The 25221-nt window shown below is 42.2% G+C and overlaps 1 protein-coding gene across 1 annotated transcript in view; it reads left to right on the top strand.

Moving 5' to 3' along the window:
* The window catches only part of LOC147889689 (stretch-activated cation channel MID1-like), a 128896-nt gene extending 122960 nt beyond the window's left edge, over positions 1–5936 (top strand). The window contains exons 6-7 of the mRNA XM_087391291.1: positions 5449–5646; positions 5853–5936. Of these exons, the coding sequence (XP_087247417.1) occupies positions 5449–5646; positions 5853–5936 (282 nt within the window). The remainder of the gene's footprint in view (positions 1–5448; positions 5647–5852) is intronic.
* The last annotated feature ends 19285 nt before the right edge of the window (positions 5937–25221 follow it).

The raw sequence follows: 25221 nt of genomic DNA, 5'->3' as shown, positions 1-25221 counted from the left end.
GAAGGAAGGAGTCTCACTTCTGGCTTTCTCACATACACAATGGGGGAATACACACAAAGGTGGAGGCTGAAAACAGTTTTCCTCTTCTTAGTTGTGTAAGCCAAAAGAACTCTAGTACAAAGAAATAGAAGAACCCTATATGTGGGTCTCAAACCAAACTCAGCTAACTAAGGTGGCATACTAACTGAGCCACGAACTAGAGTACATAAGGATAGCTGTCATCCAACTATTATTCATGGGCGGTGTACCAACCGCATTTGCAGCTAACAAGTCGGTGACATAAATGCACAACGGTCACCCTGGCATATCACGAGTGGAGCTCAATATCTCAACACTCCCCCTCGAGCTCAATCCCAATTCATGCACACCAAGCAGGTCTCTGAACTTGTGCAGCTTCTCTGCGCCCAATGCCTTCGTGAATATGTCAGCTACCTGATCCTATGTGCTGACATAAACTAGATCAATAAGACCTAGTAAAACCTTCTCCCGCACATAGTGATAATGCACCTCAATGTGCTTTGTTCTAGCATGATAGACTGGGTTATTTGCCAAGTGTATACTGCTCATGTTGCCACAATAAATGACAACTGGTCCATCTGTAGACTGATGCATATCATAAAGTAGCTTATGCAACCAAGCTACCTCACATGCAGCCATTGCTGCACCCCTGTACTCAACCTCTGTGCTCGACAAGGTAACTGTAGGCTGTTTCTTGCTGCTCCAAGTGACTGCAGCACTCCCAAAAGAGAACACATATCCACTGATAGATCGTCTATCAGAAATACTACCAGCCCAATCAGCATCAGTGTATCAATGCAACTGTATCTAAACCCCAGCCTCATAAAATAGTCCATACTGCAATGTGGATTTCACATACCTGAGTATGTGTCTAGCCGCATCCAAATGCGATTTCCTTGGAGCCTGCATAAACTGACTTACCAATCCAACAGCATAGCTCAAATCTAGCCTGGTAATAGTCATATAAATCAAACTTCCTACTATGCGTCTGTACATAGTAGGGTCTTCCAGAAGCTCACCTGCATCTGCGCTCAGCTTCACATTCTGCTCCAAAGGAACTGAAATAGGCCTACAGCCTGTCATCCCATATTTGGACAACATGTCCAATCCATACTGCCTCTTCAAGAGCTGTATTCCACTTGGTGATCTAGTCACCTCAATGCCCAAGAAATAACACAGCTCTCCCAAATCCTTCATCTTAAACTTCTGCTTCAATAGCATTTTCACATGAAGGATATCTTCATCACTATCACCTATGATGATCAAATCATCAACATAAATGACAAGCAGCATTATACCTTTCTCTGTTTTTCTCACATAAAGTGAGAAATCTGCCTTGGAAATATGAAAGTCAATAGTGACAAGATACTATCCTATCTTGTCAGACCATGCTCTAGGTGCTTGCTTCAAGCCATACAAGGCTTTCTTCAACCTGCAAACAAACTCAGGATGAGCAGCATGAACATAACCTGGTGGCTCCTCCATAAAGACCTCTTCTTACAAATCACCATGCAAGAAGGCATTCTTTACATCCATCTGATGTAAAGACCATCCCTTTGATGCAGCCATAGCAATGACTGCTCTTACGGTTGCCATCCTTGCAACCGGACTGAATGTTTCTTCATAATCAATGCCATATGTCTGTGCATACCCCTTGACAACTAATCTTGCCTTGTATCTATTCACAGAACCATCTGCATTGTGCTTCACCTTATAAACCCACTTACATCCAATTGCATTCTTGTCTTTAGGTAAAGGCACCAATTCCCATGTAGCATTTGCTTCCAAGGCATCCATTTCTTCATCCATGGCTTTCTCCCATTTTTCTTTTCCCATGGCTTGCTCAAAAGAAGTGGGTTCTGGTTGCTATATCACTTTAACCATATAGGCATAGTGAATGGTTGTAAATCCATCATATTTCAGCCTATCCACAGGATACCTAGCTCTGGTAGACCTGCCCAAAATAGGCTCACTTCCAGGTGCTCTCAAAACATCCCTGGTCTTCCTTACTCCAGGTGTAACAACAAAAGGAATACCCAACTCATCATCAATGCTCTATTATGAGCCACTGGATTCACCATCCACATAAGAGTGACCTGCATTCACATCAAACATGGGCTGATCTACCTTCTCTTTTCCTTTTCGTGATACCTGCATACCACTATCTGCATTGCTTTGAGGAGATTCTCCTGATCTCAATCTACCTGTCCATGGCGAAGTATGTGAACCACTACTAGAGGACACTGCAGGTCCACTAATATTTTGTGATTGCTGCTGTGAATTCTGTGCAGCATTACCTTTTTGTGCATCTACATCATCAATCACATTTACTGGTTTATACCAGCTGCTCATCTCATAAAAAACATCTCTGCTCACTATAAACTTACGAGTAGAAGGGTTATAGCATCTATACCCTTTTTGCTGCAGAGAATAATCAATAAAGATGCACTTCTCAGCTTTTGGATCCAACTTGGACCTCAACTCATCTGGCACATGAACATAGGCAATGCAACCAAAAATTTTCAAATGAGAAATATATGGTTTCCTACCGGTATACATCTCCTCTGGCGTCATGCCATGTATTGCTGCAGTGGGAGTCCTGTTCATTATGTAAACTGCTGTAGCAATTGCTTCAGCCCAATAATAATCTGGTAGGTCTTTTTCATTTAGCATGGCCCGAGATACGTCTCCAATATGCCTGTTTTTCCTTTCTGCAAGTCCATTTTGCTGTGGGGTATGACTGCATGAATATTGCTGCTTTATGCCATGCTCCTGCAGGAACCTTGCAAACTCATTTGAGAGGTACTCTCCCCCTCCATCTGACCTTAGGCATTTTATTTGCAGGCCTTTTTCTTTTTCAACCATAGCTTTAAAAGCTTTGAAATGCCCAAACACTTCACTTTTCTTTTTCATAAAATACACCCAAACTTTTCTGCTATAGTCATCAATAAAAGTGACAAAATAATGACAGCCTCCAATAGATGCAGCTTTAGTAGTCCACACATCAGAGTGGATTAATTCCAATGGCTTCTTACTCTCTTGAACATGTCTAGGAAATGGTTTCCTTGCCTGTTTTTCAAATTGACAAGCTTCACATACCTTATGCATTTCTGCAACCTTGAATTTAGGCAATCCTGCAACAATATTTTGGGCCTGCATTGATTTAAGTCACTGTACAATAACATGACCAATGCGTTTATGCCAGATATCAATATCTGCAACTACACCGGTCCCATGTGCAAACATTGCTGCACTCAATTCAGGCATGTCCGCATCCAATGTAAACATCCTGCCCTTCTTTCGTTTTGCTATCAAGTGACCGTTATTTTTCATATCCTCAACAAAGCATCCATGAGAATAAATCTGACCTGCAAGCCCTGCTCAACCATTTGACCAACAGAAACCAGGTTCTTGGTGATATTCAGGACATGAAATACATCAGATAGGTATTTCTTTTTCCCATCCTGCATAGACAAAGGAATTTTACCAATCTGCACAATAGGATGTGATGTATCATCACCAGTCTCCATAAATCCTGGTCTTTCTATTTTCCTCGCATCCTGCATCCATTCTGCATGACCTGTCATGTGGTTTGACGCACCTGAGTCAACATACCACACATCATTGCTTTCTTCTGCACTTGTTACAGAATTGGTCATGTGCTGCACCATAAATAAATGCTCATTTCTGTCATCACCCTGTCTACTAGAAGATGCATAATTCCCTTGCTGCAATTTTTCATTCATGATGTCGTTCTGCTTTTTATAGCAGTCTTTAGCCATATGATCCATTTTACCACAATAGTAGCATTCAACATTGCTGTTTGCATTTTGGCCTCTCTGCCATCCACCACGACCTCTTTGGCTCCCCCTACCTCTAGAGTTAACACGTCCTCCTCCATAGGACTGGTTTTCTTGAGTTTGCTGCATATTCTGATTTCTAGCACGGCCGCCAGATCGGCCTGCTCTACCTCTGTCTCTACCTCTTCCAGCATTTGAGTAGAAGACAGTTTCTTTTGAAGTTCCTCCTGAAGAAGATGCACCACCATTTCTCTGCTCTTCAGAAATTAGAAGAGCAAACAACTCCTCAAAATCAGGAAATTTTTCACGGACGGCAATGGATGTCCGAAACTGTGCATAATCCTTTCCTAGACCATTCAAGGTCATAGAAACTAAATCATCATCTTCCACTGGCGACCCAATGGAAGCAAGTGCATCTGCAATTTTCTTCACCTTCATGTGGTAGTCATTGATGCTCATATTTTCTCTCTGCACATTGTGCAACTCCTGCTTGAGCTCCTGCTTGAGCTGCATTTTCCTGGCTTGCGTATTTGTCCTATACATTTTTGCCAAAGTATCCCATGCCTCCTTTGGCGTACTTGCATCCTGAATATGCATAATCATAGAATCTGAAATACTGATAGACAGCCAGTACATAACTTTTCTGGCTCTTTCATGCGATCCTTTAAATGCCTGCATTTCCTGTTGATTGGGAACATTAGGAAGAACTGGTTCTTCTTCATTTCCTGTAATGAACTCCCAATAGCCTTTTCCCATAAGGAAATTCGTCATTCTAAACTTCCATGCTTGGAAGTTGTTCTTGTCAAGCTTTTCAGTGACAATCTGTGAAAGAGAATCAGACGCCATTACAGAACACTGCAAAATATTCTGTCACTGCAAAAAACATAGCTTCTGCCTCACAAGGGCAAATCTGCAAAACTGACGAAAGTGGTATTTGACCACACAGTCACTTTCTAGTGATGATTTTGCATCAACAGGCAATAAGGATGATTCTGTAACTCCCAGTATCTCTACGCACAGGCATACGATGCAATTACTGCGGCAACTTTTCACCGACCTACAGAGCAGTGGTCGTACAGTAAAAACAGGGCCTTTTTCTCAGTGCTTGCAGAGAACTTCCACCTCCAAAACGGGCCTTGAAATGGCCTCGAATCAAAAAAATAAAGTCACCAAGGGCTGTGCCCTTGCCCGCAGCATATACTGCCCTCTCACCACACCGCGAAGGGCGTCTCAATCTGAGACAATGCACTCTTGCACTTTCTGGCTGTGCTACCTGCAGAGATTTGCTCCCAAACTCGAAAAAGGAAAGCAACGCTGGTCCTCTTACCAGGACACCACGAACTTGGTTTGCTTTCTTGAGCTCCTTACCACGAACCAGGCTCTGATACCATGTGAAGATAGTGGGAGAGAAGGAAGGACAAGTAATTATGTAAACTTTTTAGTTTTATATTTATATAATTGGATTATGCTTTTTGTTTCTTGTATTAATGACAGTCTATGCTAAAAATAAATCACATAAGATTACATTTCAAAAGTGAAGGGTGTTGTAGAAGTGACAAAATTTGCATTTGTTCTGGCAATGTGGATTATTGTTAAGGATTCTAATAAATATAGATATGTGGGTGCATAGGTCTGTGCAATATCATTTCCACAATGTGTTCCATCTCCACCATTGCACATGTCAACATTGGGACCTTTTGATGTCGAACATGCTATATACGGCACCAAACTATCTCCATCCATATATGTCAACTACACTATCATTAAACCATGTCGTGGAGTTTGTTTCGATGCTTATCGCAAATGCCCTTATTCAATTAACTTTCAGGTTTGTGCTAAGACATATAGATGTAAATGTATTTTTTGTTGATTTTTGGATAAATCAACCATTTAGGAAATAGCATATTGTTTAGTGTAGTTTTATTCAAATTTTGTCATGTTCTCATCCTACATTTTTTAGAGAGAATTCATAAATAAATTGGAATGATTTTTCCATCCAAGTATTTATTTTTAACATGCAATTTGTTTTTGTAGTGTCCACCATTGACAGACACTCGGGACTACCACGATTGGCCCAACTGTAATAATGTTGGAAATTTAAATGCTATCCCTATCTAGTATCATTTTTTGTATAAGAAAATCTTAATGCCCTAACCACCTTTTCTTCATTTGGAAGTGTAATAAGTTTTACAACTAAGAGATAATTTTTGAGGCTACGAAATCTTGTCCCACGTGTTTGTTGGTGCCTCTATTTGTAATACAATCGGTGGTTCACCACATTTAAGTGGAATTTAAATAAAGTTGGTGTATGTTTATCCTTATGTTTGCTCATTTGTAAGTATTTTAACATGTATTTGTAAAGGAACTTGAATTAAAACTTGATGTTTATGGATGATCGGGGTTGTAGATTATTCTAGGATTATTCTTGTGTTTTGCATGTGCACATCCAAGCATACGGGTGCGTGCATGCACGCACGCACACCCACACACACACACACACACACACACACACACACACACATGACCTATCTTTTAATACATCTTCTAGTATGCTTGATTTAATGCTTCATACTCTGTAGGGTAGTAAGGTCCATTAGTTGAGCTTAAAATTTCATCCAAGATAAGTCTAACAATTCCTTGTAATTCATAGTGTTTATGCACTAAGAAGGAGAGAGTATTGATTAGCAGTCTCAATAGCACAGCTAGCGTTGGCCATGACGTTGTGTTACCTCAACCTCATCTCACAAGTTTGTCACATTTTTCGTCACATCATATATTGTGTAGCTCTTGCACTGTTGTGCCTTGTTATCGTGCCTCATTGTCTCATGCATTGTCTCACAATATTTACCGCACATCACACGACCATGTGTCCACAAGATTAACAATAACACTTAGTTAGGGGCTGCCTCCCATCATGCAAAAGATTGCACCCCTGAGATCTTAGTCAAACAATCTTCATGCCTCTCACCCATTTGTCTCTTGCTTTCTTTTATCAATACAACACTCTGCCCCACTGTGAATGACATCATCATCTGCTTAACACAAAATCCCTAGGCCATGTGACAATCCTAGGCCACGTGCCTTGTCATGTCAATCTCCACATCTTCAACCACATCACCTATGCAAGTGCGATCATTGTGCATTTTCTTGCAACCGATGACACTATATGCCATATCATCCTAGTGCTACATCAGCACAACCCCCTCAATAGCAACTCCTACATATGAGTAGAATTACCATGTCATCTTTCTTTATACTTTATGGTAATTTGTTATTTCTATGCATATTTGATGGTAGAATTAGTGGGTGGTTAAGCTAGATGATATCATAACGAGTTGAAGATCAAATTTTCCAAAAGACAATCTACTAATGGTTATCACAATTGGTCACTTAAACTAAATAGGTACTCCTACTTAGTTGCATATGCCAAAAATTGCCAATTTTTAAAGCCCATATCTTGGTTATTTGAACTCCATTTTGAGTCCCACTCTTCAAGCACATTAAGAAAACATTATGCCAAATTTTTTGACCATTTTTTGATGGCATTATCAAAGTCAATTCAAGCACTTATTATTCACATGTTTTAATTTATTTTGGGTCCATTTTGGCTCCAATTTGATCAAATTCAAGCTTGAATTCATCATCAAGTTTGGTAAGTCTAAGGCAAAAGTTTCAAAGTCATTTTGAGAATTTGGAACTTTTCTTAGAATTATAACTCAATAGGCAATGACAACCCTAAGTTTTCAACAAAGCCAAACCTACGTACCCAATAGAAACAATACTTATCTTGCAAAATAGATGGATGGTTCTGTTGACAACTTTGTCACTCACCTAGATAACTCAGAAGTGCTCACTCTATTACGCAACTTTATGCCGTGCTCAGTAAATATGCTCACTCTTGCAATCCTAAGGTGAGTTCCGTTGTTGAGATTTCTCAACTGGTATCAAAGCGTGAGTGTTCTAGCTAAGCTCGGGCTTGAGCCTGGAGCCCGAAGTCTGCTATACTGCAGCTCCATCGGAAGAAGGAGAAGATCTGTTGGGTGACTTTCCATGCATCCTGGTGCACAGAGACCTTGCAAAAACATTTGGAAAGTTCCCTTAGTAGTTTTTTGCAAGCCAGTAGGTGGTTTTGGAGGAAAAAGAGATTTTTTGAAAATTTTCCTATTTCTTTCGATGAGACCACTGAGAGTCCGGAATGACTTGTAGAGGCAACCATTGCTTGCTTTTGTTTTCCATTGCACTTTGGGATTCAAAAACTCCTTCATTATTGAATTTGGGATGATTTCATTGGATTTCAGACTCACTGTCTTTGCTTGAATGTTTTTTTGCCGGTGTGTTGGAACTCAACTTTGAAAGAACCATTCGCAGATCTGTTAGTTCCAGTGGACTTAGGAGGTCCTAAAACTTCTGCGTTGCCAATCGTCCGCACTCCAGTGGTGTTTAGAAACAGAACTATTTAGAAAAACGTTTTTTGGTCCGTGTGTTAAACCCAATGATTGGAACCATATGGGGTTTCCAAAACCGTTTGTTCCATTGCATTCCGGAGGCCCAAAAACCCCTACCTTCTAGCCCTTGCATGATTCTGTGGAGATTTGAATAAGTCCGTCTCTCTAAGACGCCAAATCGTCAATTGCTTTGTCAAAAATCCATTCAAAGGTTCAAGCCTTTCATTTTTTAATTACAGGTCAATTGCAAGGGTTGACTCTCCGTTTTCCATTCATCGGTTGGGATTTTAGAGTTTTAGCAAAAGAGAGATATTTGTAAATTTTCTTATTGAGTCCGATTATGCAGTGATACCCATGTTTTGAGGCATCTCAGGTCCTATTTTTAGTAGAGGTCACTGCTATGGAACCGTGATTTTGTTGAGATATTGAGCTCCACTCATGATATGCCAGGGTGACCGTTGTGCGTTTATGTCACTGACTTGTTAGCTGCAGATGCGATTGGTACACCGCTCATGAATAATAGCTAGATGATGGCTATCTTTATGTACTCTAGCTAGTGGCTCAGTTAGTATGCCACCTTATTCAGCTATGTTTGGTTTAAGACCCACATATAGGGTTCACCTATTCCTTTTGTACTAAGAGAGTTCTTTTGGCTTTCACAACTTAGAAGAGGAAAACTATTTTCAACCTTCACCTTTGTGTATATTCCTCCATTGTGTATGTGGAAAAAGCTGCAAGTGAGACTCCTTCCTTCTCTCCCACTCTCTTCACATGGTATCAGAGCTCGGTTCGTGGTAAGGAGCTCAAGAAAGAAAACCAAGTTCGCGGTGTCCTAGTAAGAGGATCAGTGTTTCTTTTCTTTTCTTTTGAGTTTGGGAGCAAATCTCTGCAGGTAGCACTGCCGAAAAGTGCAAGAGTGCACTGTCTCAGATTGGGACACCCTTCACGGTGTGGCGAGAGGATAGAATATGCTACGAATATGGACGAAGCCCTCAGTGAAATTATTTTTTTGATTTGAGGCCATTTCGAAGCCCATTTTGGTGGTGGAAGTTTTTCGCAGGCACTTAGAAAAGCGCCTTGTTTTTGCTGTTGTTTTTGCTGTGCGACCATTGTTTTGCAGGTCGGTAAAAAGTTACTGTAAAAATTGCATCGTATGCCTGTGCGCAGAGATATTGGAAGTGACAGAATCATTCTTATTCCTTGTTGATGCAAAATCGTCACTAGGAAGTGACTGTGTGGTCAAATACCACTTTCGTCAGTTTTGCAGATTTGCCCTTGTGAGGCAGAAGTTTTGTATTTTGCAGTGACAAAATATTTTTGCAATGTTCTGTAATGGCATCTGATGCTCTTTCACAGATAATCACTGAAAAGCTTGACAAGAACAACTTCCAAGCATGGAAGTTTAGAATGACAAATTTCCTTAAGAGAAAAGGCTATTAGGAGTTCATCACTGGAGCTGAACAAGAACCAATTATTCCTAATGTTCCCAATTAATAGGAGTTGTAGGCATTTGAAGGCTGGCATGAGAGAGTCAGAAAAGTTATGTACTGGCTGTTTATGAGTATTTCAAATTCTATGATTGTGCATATTCACGATGAAATTATTTTTTTGATTTGAGGCCATTTCAGGGCCCGTTTTCGTAGCGGAAGTTTTTCGCAGGCACTCAGAAAAGCACCTTGTTTTTGCTATGCAACCACTGTTCTGCAAGTCGGTGAAAAGTTACCGCAGAAATTACATCGTATGCATGTGCGTAGAGATATTGGGAGTGACAGAATCATTCTTATTGCCTGTTGATGCAAAATCGTCACTAGGAAGTGACTATGTGGTCAAATACCACTTTCGTCAATTTTGCAGATTTGCCCTTATGAGGCAGAAGTTGTGTTTTTTGTAGTGACATAATATTTTTGCAGTGTTTTGTAATGACGTCTGATGCTCTTTCACAGATCGTCATTGAAAAGCTTGACAAGAACAACTTCCAAGCATGGAAGTTTAAAATGACGAATTTCCTTAAGGAAAAAGGCTATTAGGAGTTCATTATTGGAGCTGAACAAGAACCAGTTATTCCTAATGTTCCCAATCAACAAGAGTTGCAGGCATTTAAAGGCTGGCATGAAAGAGCTAGAAAAGTTATGTACTAGCTATCAGTATTTCAGATTCTATGATTGTGCATATTTGCGGTGAAATTATTTTTTTGATTCGAGGCCATTTCGAGGCCCATTTTGGTGTCGGAAGTTTTTCACAGGCACTCAGAAAAGCACCTTGTTTTTGCTAAAATTACATCGTATGCTTGTGCACAGAGATATTGGGAGTGACAGAATCATTCTTATTAACTGTTGATGCAAAATCGTCACTAGGAAGTGACTGTGTGGTCAAATGCCACTTTCGTCAGTTTTGCAGATTTACCCTTGTGAGGTAGAAGTTGTGTTTTTTGCAATGACAGAATATTTTTACAGTGTTCTGTAATTGCATCTGATGCTCTTTCACAGATAGTCTTCACAGATAGTCACTGAAAAGCTTGATAAGAACAACTTCCAAGCATGGAAGTTTAGAATGACGAATTTTCTTAAGGAAAAAGGCTATTGGGACTTCATTACTGGAGCTGAACAAGAACCAGTTATTTCTAATGTTCCCAATCAACAGGAGTTGTAGACATTTAAAGGTTGGCATGAGAGAGCTAGAAAAGTTATGTACTGGCTGTCTATCAGTATTTCAGATTCTATGATCGTGCATATTCAGGATGCAAGCACGCTGAAGGAGGCGTGGGATACTTTGACAAAAATGTATATCACAAATACACAAGCCAGAAAAATGCAGCTCAAGTAGGAGTTGCATAATGCGCAAAGAGAAAACATGAGCATCAATGACTACCACATCAAGGTAAAGAAGATTACAGATACACTTGCTTCCATTGGGTCGCCAGTGGAAGATGATGATTTAGTTTTTGTGACCTTGAATGGTTTAAGAAAGGATTATGCACAGTTTCGGACATCCATTGCCATCTGTGAGAATTTTTCTAATTTTGGGGAGTTGATTGCTCTTCTAATTTATGAAGAGTAGAGAAATGGTGGTGCGTCTTCTTCAAGAGGAACTTTAAAAGAAACCATCTTCTACTTAAATGCTGGAAAAGGTAGAGCAGAGGCAGAGCAGGCCGATTTGGAGGCCATGCAGAAATCAGAATATGCAACAAATTCAAGAAAACCAGTCTTATGGAGGAGGACGTGGTAACTTTAGAGGCAGGGGGAGCCAAAGAGGTCGTGGTGGATGGTAGAGAGGCCAAAATGCAAACAATAATGTTGAATGCTACTACTGTGGTAAAATGGGTCAAACTGCTATAAAAAGCAGAATGATATCGTGACTAGAAATTTACAGCAAGGCAATTATGCATCCTCTAGTAGACATGGTGATGATAGAAATGAGCATCTATTTATGGTGCAGCACATGACCAATTCCATGACAAGTGCAGAAGAAAGCAATGATGTGTGGTATGTTGACTCAAGTGTGTCAAACCACATGATAGGTCCAAATCAACACATGCTTATTCATTAACCAACCCTTTCCACTATTGATGTTTCATCAGTCCTTAGCCGAGGACCTTGGATCAATCCATAGACTTGAATTCAAAATATACTTGGTTGGTGTGACATTATTTTTTGCATCGACATGCAATACATATTCCTCAAAATTTGTTGTGTTGAGTCAACACAATGTTCTTAATGTGGAGCATTTTACTAATTGCTTTGGCCTTTTCAAATAATAGAACTACATGAAAATTGGCATATGCTTACTTGAAGTTTCATTAAACCTTTGTTGCCTTAGCAACAATCCATAGACTTGAATGCATAATACATATTTGCTGGTATTGTGATGGCTCATTTTTAAATATGATATCATTTGATACTGACTTGCAATATAAATTACTTGGATTAATAGCTTTGTCTTTTTTAGTCCATAGAATTGCTAATTGCTTTGGTATTTCCTAGGATAAATCCATAGATACAGGATAAGTAATTACTTTGTTATTTTTTGATTAGTAGGCCTTTTTTTATGGGACTCTAAAAAAGCTTGCAAATTTTGATAAATTTCAAAAAAAGCTCGCATTAAAATGCTCACAATAAAATTTTCCCCGGATGCAAGCCAAAGCACTAGGCAAGGCCATGAGGAAGGTCACCAAGAAGGGTAAGGTATCCCCATTGCCAGGTCTCAAGATTCCTCCACAACCTCTAACTCATTCCAAGAAAGCCATTCGAGTAGGTGATGGTTCTGATCAGGTGTTCATCCAGGACAGTTCTGATGAAGAGATAGCTACCCTTGCCACCTCCTCTACTTCCAAACAGTCTTCCATCCAAGGTGACCCAGAGGTACCTACGATTCTCGAAGTAAACAAACCAATGCCAAGCTCAGGGCTTGGCACTAACACCCACCCATATAGAGACCTATCCCAGTATTAGAAAAGAAATATGTAAAGAATGCCCAGGACTTGGTGCGTGAGTGCCAGGATAAGTTCGAGCATCGACTAAAGGCCAGTAAGGGGTCAAATACTATCCATCCAGCCCACTTGATGGGGCATCGAGGAGCAAAATCTCTCAATCCCAAAAAGAGTGGAGAAAGAAGAACACCTCAGCTTGGAGTAGTTGGAAGCTCCGAATCTGATGCAGAAGATGTTCTAAGAAGACCTAGTACTACAAAACCTCCAAGATGAAGGAGACCTATATGGCTTCGATGACATGTTGTCCATGGAGGAAGAAGCTTCACCAGAACCCTGCGATAGTGCCGGGCTAGCTACCTTCCTATCTACAGAAGTGAAAATGCCAATCACATCTCTGCTAAGAGGAAATCCCATCCTATGGCATGATCTATCCAATTGGATGAACATGCCTTTCCTACCTCTAGCCCTAAGCCCACAACCAATCAACGCTAGATAAGGGGCAGAATCTACCCAAGATTCCCATCAACAAGCTAGGCCAGTATTTTGCGGGTGACGACACAAACGCCTCAATCCCCATAGTCTACTAGAACCAGAAGTTAGAAGCCATCCTAGATGGGGGAGCGAGAGAGAGTGTCTGCACCAAGGGATGCTAGGAAAAATGGGAAAAACCCGCACTTGAGCAGACCCATCTGGTATTAAAGCTAGCTGATGGAGGAATTGTTGAACCTCTGGGAGTACTGACTGGCATAAACATTAAGGTGTTTGGATTCATGTACCTTGTCAGGTTCATGGTCATGGACTTCACACGAAATCCCAGATATGAAGCTATCCTAGGCAGACCCTTCTTACGAATGTCCGGACTCGTGCATGACTAGCGTAATGATAATATCTACTTACAGCATGAGGAGCAAACCACAAGAGTGGACCTACATTCCTACAAGGCCCACCCATTGTTAGGACACCTCTTTGCTGCAGAGATCGACACCACTGCCCAAACCACCTTGCCCAAACCACCTCCATGAAGCTATTCCAACCTTGTGACAAGGGAGAGGATGAGAAGTAGTCTGACGACTTCTAGTATGCACCTCTCCTTGAGCTAGAATTCTCGCAGAACTGGATGCACATCTTAGCCAACATAGATGTCCCAGAAAGAGTAGGGTTTCAAATCACAACCCTACAGCTCGAGGATCCTAACCCCAGTAGTTCCCCTAAGGATGTTCAATATGCTCAAACCATGAGAGGTAAGCAAGGGAACAATAAGGGTAAAATCAGATCTTCACTGGCTAACCTACATAGGCACCACGACCGCCCACCATGAATTCTCCTCTAACTGGGGAAATAGGGTGAGTAAGGTGACCACCCTTGTTGGCTCTATAAGTACAAGGGAAGAGCCCCCTTCAGGTCCCAAATTCCCTGCATCCAAAGGCAAGGCTAAGGCCAAAAAGTCCATTGCCCCGGCAAAAAATGAGAAGGATATTGAGGATAAAGGAGACCTGTGGCAGGTGCTAGCCCACTACAAGGCCTTTACTATTTAGGATCACAAGATCTTATACCAACAGGCCAAAAGAACCCAAGAGGACGGTTGTTCTCAAGGATATGATGGACCGGCCTTAGTCAAGGAAGTAACCTTAGCCCCGGAAGGCCAGGATCCACAACCCGTATTTGTTGCTGATGACCTCACTCCCAGTGAGGAGAATGCCTTAAAATCTCTCCTATGGGAATATAAGGATTGCATGGCCTGGAAGTACACGGACATGAAAGGAGTACTTGCCAAAATAGTGCAGTATCCAATCCCCATTATGGATGATGCTAGGCCATTATGGCAATGCCCCTATCCTATGAATCCTAAATACTTACTCATAGTGAGGGAAGAAATTCAGAAACTCATAGATGCAAGATTCATCTACGAGATCGAGCATACAGACTAGGTATTACCCATTGTGATAGTCCTGAAGAAGAATGAAAAAATAAGAGTTTGCTTGGATTCGAAGAAGGTCAATGTAGCCACGAGACATGACCACTACCCCTTGCCATTCATGGAACATGTTCTAGAAAGGGTAGCTGGAAAGGAAGCTTATAGCTTCCTAGATGGATTTTCGGGTTACAACCAAGTCTCAATCGCCCCCCAAGATCAACATAAGACTGCCTTCGCAACCGAATGGGGAGTATATGTAGCCAGGGTTATGATATTTGGTTTAACCAATGCCCCAGCTACTTTCCAACGTATGATGATCACGGTATTCAAGGAATATCTTAGGAATTTTGTGGAAGTCTTCTTGGAGGATATCTGCTTGAACTCGAAATGGGATGACCACTTGAAGTATCGTCCTCGAGAAGTGCCGCTTGTACCACATATCCCTCAATCCCCTTAAGTGGCAGTTTTGGGGCAAATGTGGTGTCATCCTTGGTCACATAGTGTCCCGAAATGGAATTTCTACGGACCATAATAAAATTGTTGACTCTGTGCCAACATGAACTTATGTAGAAAGAGAATGTGTTACAACTTCTACATACGACTTCTACATGTAGAAAGAGAATGTGTTACAGCTTTGTGTTACAACTTCTACATACGACTTCTACATGTAGAAAGAGAATGTGTTACAACTTCTACATGTAGAAAGAGAATGTGTTACAACTTTGTGTTACAATTCCTACATGCAGAGAGAGAAGCTCTCCAACTTGTATAAATACCCCATAATGGAATGAAGTCCACACTCTTTGGGGCATTGTGTTGAGTCTACTTTGGTATTCCAAGCATTTGTCTCAAGTGTCCATGCTTCCTTGCACTCCACGTCCAAAAGCATGTCCTAACCTTGCAACTCCTCCTCCCCTCACCTCAACCTTGCAACCCATCCTCTCCCTCTCCTCCTCCCTCCTCCTCCTTCCTCATCCTCCTCCCTCCTCCCCCTCCCTCCTCCTCCTTCTCCTCTCTCCTCCTTCCTCCTCCTCCCTCCTCCTCCTCCCTCCTCTCTCTTCTTTCCCCCATGCTCTTACACCTTCTTCCTCTCCCACTCCTATGCTCCCCCTAAACCCTTTGTTCCTCAACCTTTAAACTCCATGATTTATGAGGAAGATGAGTTCTCCACCATGTACTCTACCCTGAACCTTGGATCCTCCTTCCAACCTTGGACTCCTTCTGAACCCTAGAACCTCCTTCTGAACCCTGGAACCTCCTTCTAACCCTGGAATCCTTCTAAACCCTGGAACCTCCTTCTAAACCCTGGAACCTCCTTCTAAACCCTGGAACCTCCTTCTAAACCCTGGAACTTCCTTCTAACCCTGGAACCTCCTTCTAAACCTTGGATCCTCCTTCTAAACCTTGGAACCTCTTCTAAACCCTGGAACCTCCTCCTAACCCTTAAACTCCTCCTAAACCCTACAACCCCCAATGAAGGTGAAAGCCTTCATTACCTCAATCATGAGGATACACGTTCCTTTTACACATGCATGCACTTTGTTTGCTTACCACACTTAAGCCTACGTCTCTCACTGGAACACAACTCGAGGTCCTAAGCTACACGTATACTACAACGACAACCCCAATATATCTGTAGGTGACAAAAAGCCTCGAAACCCTACATACTGAGAATACCCTGCTCTTCCTACGAAAGCAGTAGGAAAGAGCCAACATTTGGTGCCGCTACTCCCCCTCCCCCTCCCCCCTCCATCTCCACCTCCCCCTCCCCCTCCCCCCTCCATCTCCCCCTCCCCCTCCACCTCCCCCCTCCATTTCCACCACCCCCACCCCCCCCCCCTCCCCTCCCCCCTCCATTTCCACCACCCCCTCCTCCCCTCCCCCTTCCCCCTCCATCTCCCCCTCCCCCTCCCCCCTCCATCTCCACCTCCCCCTCCCCCTCCCCCTCCCCCTCCGCCCTCCATTTCCACCACCCCCTCCCCCCTCCCCCTCCATTTCCACCTCCCCCTCCCCCTCCCCTCCATCTCCACCTCTGCCTCCCCCTCCCCCCTCCATCTCCACCTCTGCCTCCCCCTCCATCTCCACCTCCCCCTCCCCCTCCCCCCTCCATTTCCCCCTCCCCCCTCCATTTCCACCACCCCCTTCCCCCCCTCCCCCTCCCCCCCCCCTCCTCCCCCCTCCATCTCCATCTCCACCACCCCCTCCCCCCTCCATCTCCACCACCCCCTTTCCCCCCCCCTCCCCCCTCCCCCTCCATCTCCACCACCCCCTCCCCCTTTCTCTCTCTCTCTCTCTCTCTCTCTCTCTCTCTCTCTCTCTCTCTCTCACACACTCTCTCTCTTACACTCTCTTTTTCTCTCTTACTCTCTCTCTATCTTACTCTCTCTCACTTACACACACACACACTCTCTCTCTCTCTCTCTTTCTCTCTCTCTCTAACTCTATTTATCTCTCTCTATATCCCTCTCTTACTCTCTCTCTCTCTCTCACACACTCTCTCTCACTCTCTCTCTCTCTCTCTCTCTCTCTCTCTCTCTCTTCTCTCTTTCTCTCTCTTAACTCTCTTTATCTCTCTCTATCTCCCTCTCTTACTCTCTCTCTCTCACACACTCTCTCTCACTCTCTCTTTTCCCCCACCCTCTCTACCCCTCCCCCTCGGCAGCCACTCCCTACTCTAAACTAACAAAACCTAACTACTAGCTAAGCAAGGGCCCTTAGGCCCTTGCTGCCCAAGGGCGGCGCCCGCAGTGACGCCCATGTGTAGCGCTAGCCCTAAGCGACGTGCGGTGGCACTCGCCAACAATGGCACATGCAAACATGCCGATGGCATGCCCGCAGCACCCGCCCATAACGCCCATGCCACCCAGCCTGGTGCGCCTCCGCTCGCACCCCTCCGCTAGTGCCAACCACCTCCTATCCGCGCTCCACCGTCGACAACAGTGCCCCCTGCCTCTCCTTGCCCCCGACCGTAATGACCTCCGCCCCCTACCCGTGATGACCTCTACCCTGCCCCACGCTGCCGCTACCCCTCCTCCCTCACCTCTCACTCCCACCCCTTTCCCCTTTCCCCTTTGTGACCACCCTCTCCCCTCCCCTCCCCTCTCCTGCACCCCCTGCACGAACCCCCCCCCGCCGCCACACGAAAACAATTTTACCTTTATAACTGTCATGTGATAAAATTTGGCCACAAACTAAAATGGTTGCTTTGCCTTAAATTGTGAGATCACCCTATTATACTAGACCTAATGATGACAATGCTTATGCCCCCCTTCTCCATCCATGCATCATGAAAAAGGAAGCAATTTTGGACAAATAATGGATCATGGATCTTATCATCGATCGAATCTCATTCTACTCTCTGAAAGTATATTTCTTAACAAAATCAATGACTAAAACAATGGTGTAACTAGGAAAGCAGGAGACACACAATTTAAACTTTTCAACCTGCAATGTAGAAATGAAGTTGTATCTAACAAAGAAGGCAAGATGTTGTTTGCACATACCAAGTAGATCCCTACAAGGCATCTTCTTTTGCACGAGCTCTTTTATTCTCTTTTTCTTTTTTACCTCACATTAGTAGTCATTTTATGTCCTCAAAAACCTTAACAGCTACTAACAAGTTATTATACACCTCCTCTATTGGACAATGCATCAATTTTTGCACACCACATTCCAGAAAAGTTTGAAACAGGCATGCAAATGTTTAAAACACACATCTATCCACCTTTGCACAAAGTGTAGACTCCCATATGCTTGTCACACTCTTGTATACATGCTGGGATGAGGTGCAAGTGCCTGTCACCTCCTCGGTGACACATATTTGGAACACTTGCATGAACATGAAGGGCCATGGAGCCCAAATTTTGGATGCCACACATGGTTCATTGATGCTTCAAGAAAATAATTTGCACATGCACAATGCCACATGTGTACTAGTCCTTCATCCTCTATATGAAGTTTTACATGCAGATGTTTGAATATATGGTACATTTGCACTTGTCACAAATGGAGTAAATGTGATACTTGGAATTAGTCTCTTACTAGACTTTTACCATTAGGAACTTCCTATGGGATAATCATTCTTGTTGGGGTGACCTTGATAACTTTTTATATACTCCCCACCATGGAATGATTGGCCTATATCATGAAGATGTAAATAATTAATATATTTCAACATATACTGATGTGAAATGATTACTTTTACATGTTTTTCTCTAGTTTGAATTCCTTGGGATAAAGATTAATATACTATTAAGCACTTGGAAAATTTTATTATGGACATGGGGATATGACTCTATATAGTTATACATACATATCTAGACTTGTTCTTGACTTTAGGGAGAGTTCCCCAACAATAATGGAGTAAGTAATGTATAAAGGCAAAATCCATTTACTTACATACTTTCCCATGTTTACGCCTTCCCATAATAGGGTGGAGCCTTTTATAAGAAATGGGACCATCAAGACAATTTACTCTTAATATATTCCCCTTTTGACTTATCAATAGGGGAAGACTATTCGCCTCCCTTATTATATTGGGAATAGTGGGAGATGGTGCAAAGGGAATCCTATGTTTTGGATCCTCCTATTATCTTTAGTGCACTACAATATTTAGTTAGCATTAAATTTGTGGATGGGGAGGGGGTTTTCCCCTAGGATTACTTGTATGAAACTGCACTACAGTTGAATTGTAAATGGTTTACCTTAGAGTGAGTATTTGGACCATACAAAGCACTTTATGAAGGGTGAGATTTTAGTAATAGATGGCCATCACCTTTGCTTTGTTGTACTGCATAAATGGCAAGATTCACAAGCAACCTCACAGGAAGGAGGGAATAGTCAAAATGAAGGAGATTCGTAATCCCCCCCAATGTCGTACCAAATCATTGACTATTAAAGAATGGGGGAGAAGCCTAGAACTTAACAAAACTTAACACTCTTACAATCCTTTGCTTTAGAAAATAAGAAAACCTTGTGCATGGCTTGACAAGCACAGAGATACTTTGGCTTATAGCCAAATCTAGCAAGTACCAACACACTTCCTAAAGTATTAAGCCCAATCAAAACACCTCATTGACTGCTACTATTAGTGGGTGGAGAAATGGAAGGATGGGCAATGCAATCCTTTTAGTTATGAAATCTGAGCCAACCTTTGTGAAGAATGTATTTAGAGGATTTCTAATCACTTAGTCATATACAAAGACTCACTCCATGTATTCTTGTAGGTTGGAAAAGGAGACATGCCTCTAGTCATATGAGACATAATCATATCACTAGAGGCAAGTCTCCTTCTTGGCCTACCCTTTAGGGTAGGACTGACATTCTTGCAATGTGTTTAGACATACAGTGTGGACACCACACATTTCTCTTATTGGATATTGTAGCATGAGAGACTGAGAAACTCATAGTTTCTTCTCCATGGCATGCATCATTTCCGTTTAACCATTGAGGCAATGGCTTCCACTTAACCCTCAGTGTCATGATCCTTGGTATAAGTGCTTCCCTTATTCGAAGACTTATTGTCATGATGACTTGATTTATGATCATCAATATCATTGTCTAAGTTAGTCATGCCTTCCTCAATGTCAATTGTGGCTTCATGAGCATCTTTAATGCTCATGTTTTTTAGTTAAAAAATGAATCATGTCGTTAAATACTTATTGTCAAAATGGGGATTACACTTGGCTATTAGCTATTTTATTATTTCCAAGTATGTTCTAACTTTCTCTTTTTTTTTGTTTTTCTTGATACTCTTCAGTTCCAAGAAAGGGTCATCTACAAGGATCGCACTTGGCTATCAACTATTTCATTCTTTCCAAGTATGTTCTAACTTTCTCTTTTTTTTGTTTTTCTTGATACTCTTGAGCTGCAAGATAGGGTCATAATGTAAGATTTTGGTTTGAAATCTCCTTGTTAATTGATCAAAGAAGAGATCCCATCTGGCTCTTTCCTTCACAAGAAGGTCTAGATACCATTCAAAGGCATTGGGAAACCAAACTATCTTTGTGTCATCCTATTGATCCTCATTGGTGGCGGCAGTTTCCATTTTCATGGAGATCTTTTGCTCATATGTTCACTCTTGCCCACCATCCACTATTGTAGGATATTGGCTGAAGGCTTTATGCTATAGATGGATGGTTATAACTTTTATGTTATCCCCATCATCGAATTTGATTGAAAGATCCTTATCTTCCTAAGGGGCCATATGTGGATTCAATCCAATCCTTGAAGCTCTCCCATATTCTAGGAAAGTTTCTCAATAAACTTCCCATTGGGATTGTAACAAGGTAGCTAATTAAGCTAGCTACTGTGGTGCCTTCCAATCTAGGCTAGGGTGTATGTAGATCCATTATTCTCTGATTGGTGGTGGATTCAATTACTATTTTTGTACTAGGTGGCATTGGGTACTCTAGCTCTGCTAATGCTATTCTTGTCTACCTCAAGCTAGTCTTGTTCTTGTCTTGCCCATTGCCTCAAGGCTTGATATAAGGCCTTTTTTATTTTTGCATTAGGGTAGACTTGTTTTGCTTCTTGAATAGCAGTGGCGGTTGATGTACTTCGCATTGCTCTACTCTATTTTGGGATAGTTGCAGCTTGCTTAGTCTATGGGACACATGCTCTGCTAGTATTAGGATTCTAGATGCATTGTATATAGAGGAGGGCCTCATGGAGGATGTGTTATAAATTTAGGTGTCTCATTTCAAGATGGAGTAGGATCTCCTTCACTTGTGGCAGCAGCTCTTTCTTGTATTGATGAATTTTATCTTACCATTGCTAGTACCAGAAGAGATTCTTAGATGGAAGATTCGACTTCAAATATCAATTAGCAACTATAAAGGGGAGAGTAGAAATGGACTATGGATGCTTGGATTTAGGAGCACCTTGCTGAGCAAGGGCTTATTATTAGTAGGTTTTGCTAGATTAGAGGGGTCAATCATTGGGTTTTGCTAGATTAGAGAGAAAAGTATGCCGTTCATGATCCTGAGTCCTTTTGGGGATATAGATTGGGGAAGACTCAATAAGCACTTCTTCGCTATGCAACTAGTTAGGGTTGTTTTTAGTTTTTTTGAAGTCACTATGGGCTGGCGGTGACATTATTGCCTACCTTTGTGGCTACGAGATGTGAGGTGTTTAGGGGGGTGCAAAGAGGAGGTGTAAAAAGGGTGTTGTGAGGGGAGAGGAGTGTGGGTGCAGGACAGTGGAGGAAGGTGGTTAGTGCAGGTTACGGCAAATGAGCGAGCAGTGATGCGCAATTGTAGAGCGAGCGCAATTGTAGAGTAGTAGTGTTGTGCAATGGTGAGGAGTGGCAAAGGGATGCACAAGTCGGGGGTGATAGAGGGTTGATAGGGAGCAACGAATGCATCAAGGGTGGACTGGTAGATTTGACTCACAACACGAGCATGCAAAAATGCTCGAGGAGGGGGTGTCTAGGACAGATTTTCCACGTGATGTGGTGGTAACAGGTATATGCACTAGCAGTAGTGCAGGCGAGTGGTTTTCTATTGACGAATTGTGAATGTGGTAGGCAACGGGGGTGAAGCATGGCCGTGGGGAAGTAGAGCTACAAATGTTTTGGGAGGCATGGGTGGTGCTGCACTAGGGTTAGCAGCACAGAGGACAATAGAGTTTTGGGGGAATGGGCAATGGTAGGGGTCCAAGCTTAAGGCATCTTTTTGCAAAAAAGAGGTTGTAGATTCGAACAAAAGGCATGGCAGGAAAAAATGGGAGAGACAAGGGCTAATGGATGAACTTCCATCAGTTTGACAATGAAAACAAAAACTTTTAGGAAAAACTCAATGGCTGGGGAGAAAAGGAACAAAATTCCATTATGATCGATGAAATTAGACAGAATGATGGCATCACTAAAAATAAATGATGAAAGGGGAAATCAGAGAGAGCAAGTGGAAAAAAGGGGCAAGAAGGGAAGGAGAGGGGGGGGTGAATGGATGGAAAAAGAGGGGTGGGTGTGGACAGAAAGGGGTGGGCTGGGGGGATGATGGAAAAGAGAAGGGTGCAAAAAGGAAAGAGAGGGGGGGAACATGCAAAAAAAAGGGGTGGGAATGGGCAAAAGGAAAAGGGGGTGGAAAGGGAAGGGGGAAGGGGGAAGGGAGGGAACATGGAAGAGGGGAGAGAGGGTGGAAGGAGACAGAATGGACAAAAAAGGGGATGGGAGTGGACAAAAACAAAAAGTGAGGGGAAAGATGACAAAAGGGAAAGGGGAGGGTATATGTTGAAATCAAGAGAAATCGGAGGTGGTGGTGGAGGAGATCGATGGAAAAATGGTGGTGGAGGGATGGAGTGATGGATGGAAAGTGGAGGTGGAGGAGAGGAGATCGATGGAGAAATGGTGCTGGAGGGGAGGAGATCAACAGAAAAAATGGTAGTGGAGGGGGTGGAGATGATGGACAAGAAAAATTGGAGGATGGATGGAACTTGGAGGTAGAGTGAGTTCAGAGATCTAAAAAGAGAGGCTTACAAAAGTGAATGGGGAAGGATTGAGGGGTAGGGATGATGCTTTTTATAGGCTGTGAAGATTCAGAGGATTAATTTTTGTGGCTAGTTATTAATTTCCTTATGCAACTCATCGTTTCCAAACATGTCTTATGGTAAAAATCTCATAATTCAGCAAACATTATTGTACTCCTTTGCCTTGAGAGATGTTTCATTGATGGTTTTCAAAAAACATTATTTCTCACACTAGCAAACACGTGATTTGCTTTTGCTTTAGGCACTAATATCCAATGATTGGCACCAAAATGTTGTCACTTTTTCTCACTCTTCCAATTCTAAGGGTGTTGGTCACTTATGATTATGTCGAAGCTCTTTATAGAATAAGTGTCCAAAAATGCAACGTAGGTTCTCGGGTCACCATATTCAAGTGAGAGGTGTAGGATAAAGCATGGAAAGTGGCTCTTAGTTGTACTACAATGAAAACAAAGTGTGCATCACCAAGGTGAAGGGGATTCTCACCTCCATATGGGTTCACAGGTTTAGGAGTGGGTTGTAGGGCTTAGAATCATACTAGGAGTTTAAGGTTGAGAGAGGATTGATGACTTGAGAGCTAGTCTCCTTCAGGATTCATGGGGTTAAGGGTGGAGAAGGAGTGAACAAGGAGGAGGAGGGAGGAGGAGGAGGGAGAAGGAGGGTAGAGGAAGAAGGTGGAAGGGAGGAGGAGAGAGGAGGAAGGAGGAGGAAGAACAAGAAGGGAAGAGAAGGGTGAGAGTATGCTAGAACACATTAGTAGTGGAAGGAAGCATGGACACCAAGAGGTCAAGCACATAAACCAAAAAGTGACCTAAACCCTGAGCCCCAAAGACTGGAAGCTTCATTCCATTCAGAGCTACTTATACATGCCAATCTCTACACAAAGGGGATGGTCTCTACACAATTTGTACACGACTCTTGGGGTCTCTACACTTTTGTAGGGGACTTCTTGGGATGTTTATTTTTGTAGGGGACTTCTTGAGGCTCTATACTTTTTGTAGGGGACTTCTTGAGGATCTATCCTTTTTGTAGGAAAGCTCTTGAGGTCTCTATACTTTTTGTAGGGGACGTCTTGAGGTCTCTATACATTTTTTTGGGTACCTAAAAAAAGTATAGGTTTTACTCTCTCTCTCTCTCTCTCTCTCATTTAGTGCATCCCTCTCTAGAGCTTGATTATGCAAGTATGATCATATTTTTATTGGAGAGAAATTTGGCTATCCCTTATTAGATTTATCAAACCATATTTCAAGCTCAAGATATTACAAGTGAAACTTTTTTGCTACTCCACACACACATGTTCTTCATTTTGCCAACTCTCATGATTTAGAATCTTCACCTTCTAGAATAATGATGAGAGCTAATGGGAGACAAGTGCAAGCATTCATCAACAATGATGAACTTACCATGATACACTTGCATAGAGACATTGCAATGTCAACAATGATGACATAACCAAAATATGCTCGCATAGAGCCAACACATGGCACACAATTTGATTGCAATATGTAAAAACTTAAATGGCTGTGAATAAAGGTGCATTTGCATAGAATTGTGACCAACATGATAAAAATTAAGTTATGACTACAAGATAGTGAATCCTATGAGATCAGTGACAAAAAGTTGGTGCAAAGGTCATGATCACACAAAAATATCAGCCTCATGGTTGGCATTAACCAAGACCGCCGACCCCATCAAAGTCAATAGGAGCATAAGTAGTAAAATATTTGACCAAAGCAAAAGGTATGAGCTAAATCACCCTAGAAATTAGGTAAATCATCACTACACGAAAACATCTAATGGCACTTTTCCATTTGCAAAGGTCTCATTGTTAGGAAATGGAGTCAATTTGAGTGACTTTTAGTGTGTTCTAGAGTAGTACTATACTACTTTATATCCTAGAGTGCCACGTGTCACTATGGGACTTATCCCATACACATTTGACACTTAGAGTGTGTGTGCCTATCCTATAAAGGCATTGTACTTTCTCATGTCAAATCATCAAGCCTCAAGCCTTTCTTGATCATGTAAGTACTTTGCTTGGTTGTATGTACATTTCTTTCTAGCATTCTTTCATTTCCATTATGTTTGCCTAGTCTTGCTTTTCTACTTTCCTTTCCATTCCATGTCTTGCAT

The sequence above is a fragment of the Dipteris shenzhenensis genome, chromosome 20, assembly GCF_047967505.1.
Source record: "Dipteris shenzhenensis isolate YYH24624 ecotype China chromosome 20, Dip_SZ_1.0, whole genome shotgun sequence".
In the NCBI taxonomy this organism is placed as follows: domain Eukaryota; kingdom Viridiplantae; phylum Streptophyta; class Polypodiopsida; order Gleicheniales; family Dipteridaceae; genus Dipteris; species Dipteris shenzhenensis.
This window is presented reverse-complemented; position numbering and strand designations above follow the sequence as displayed.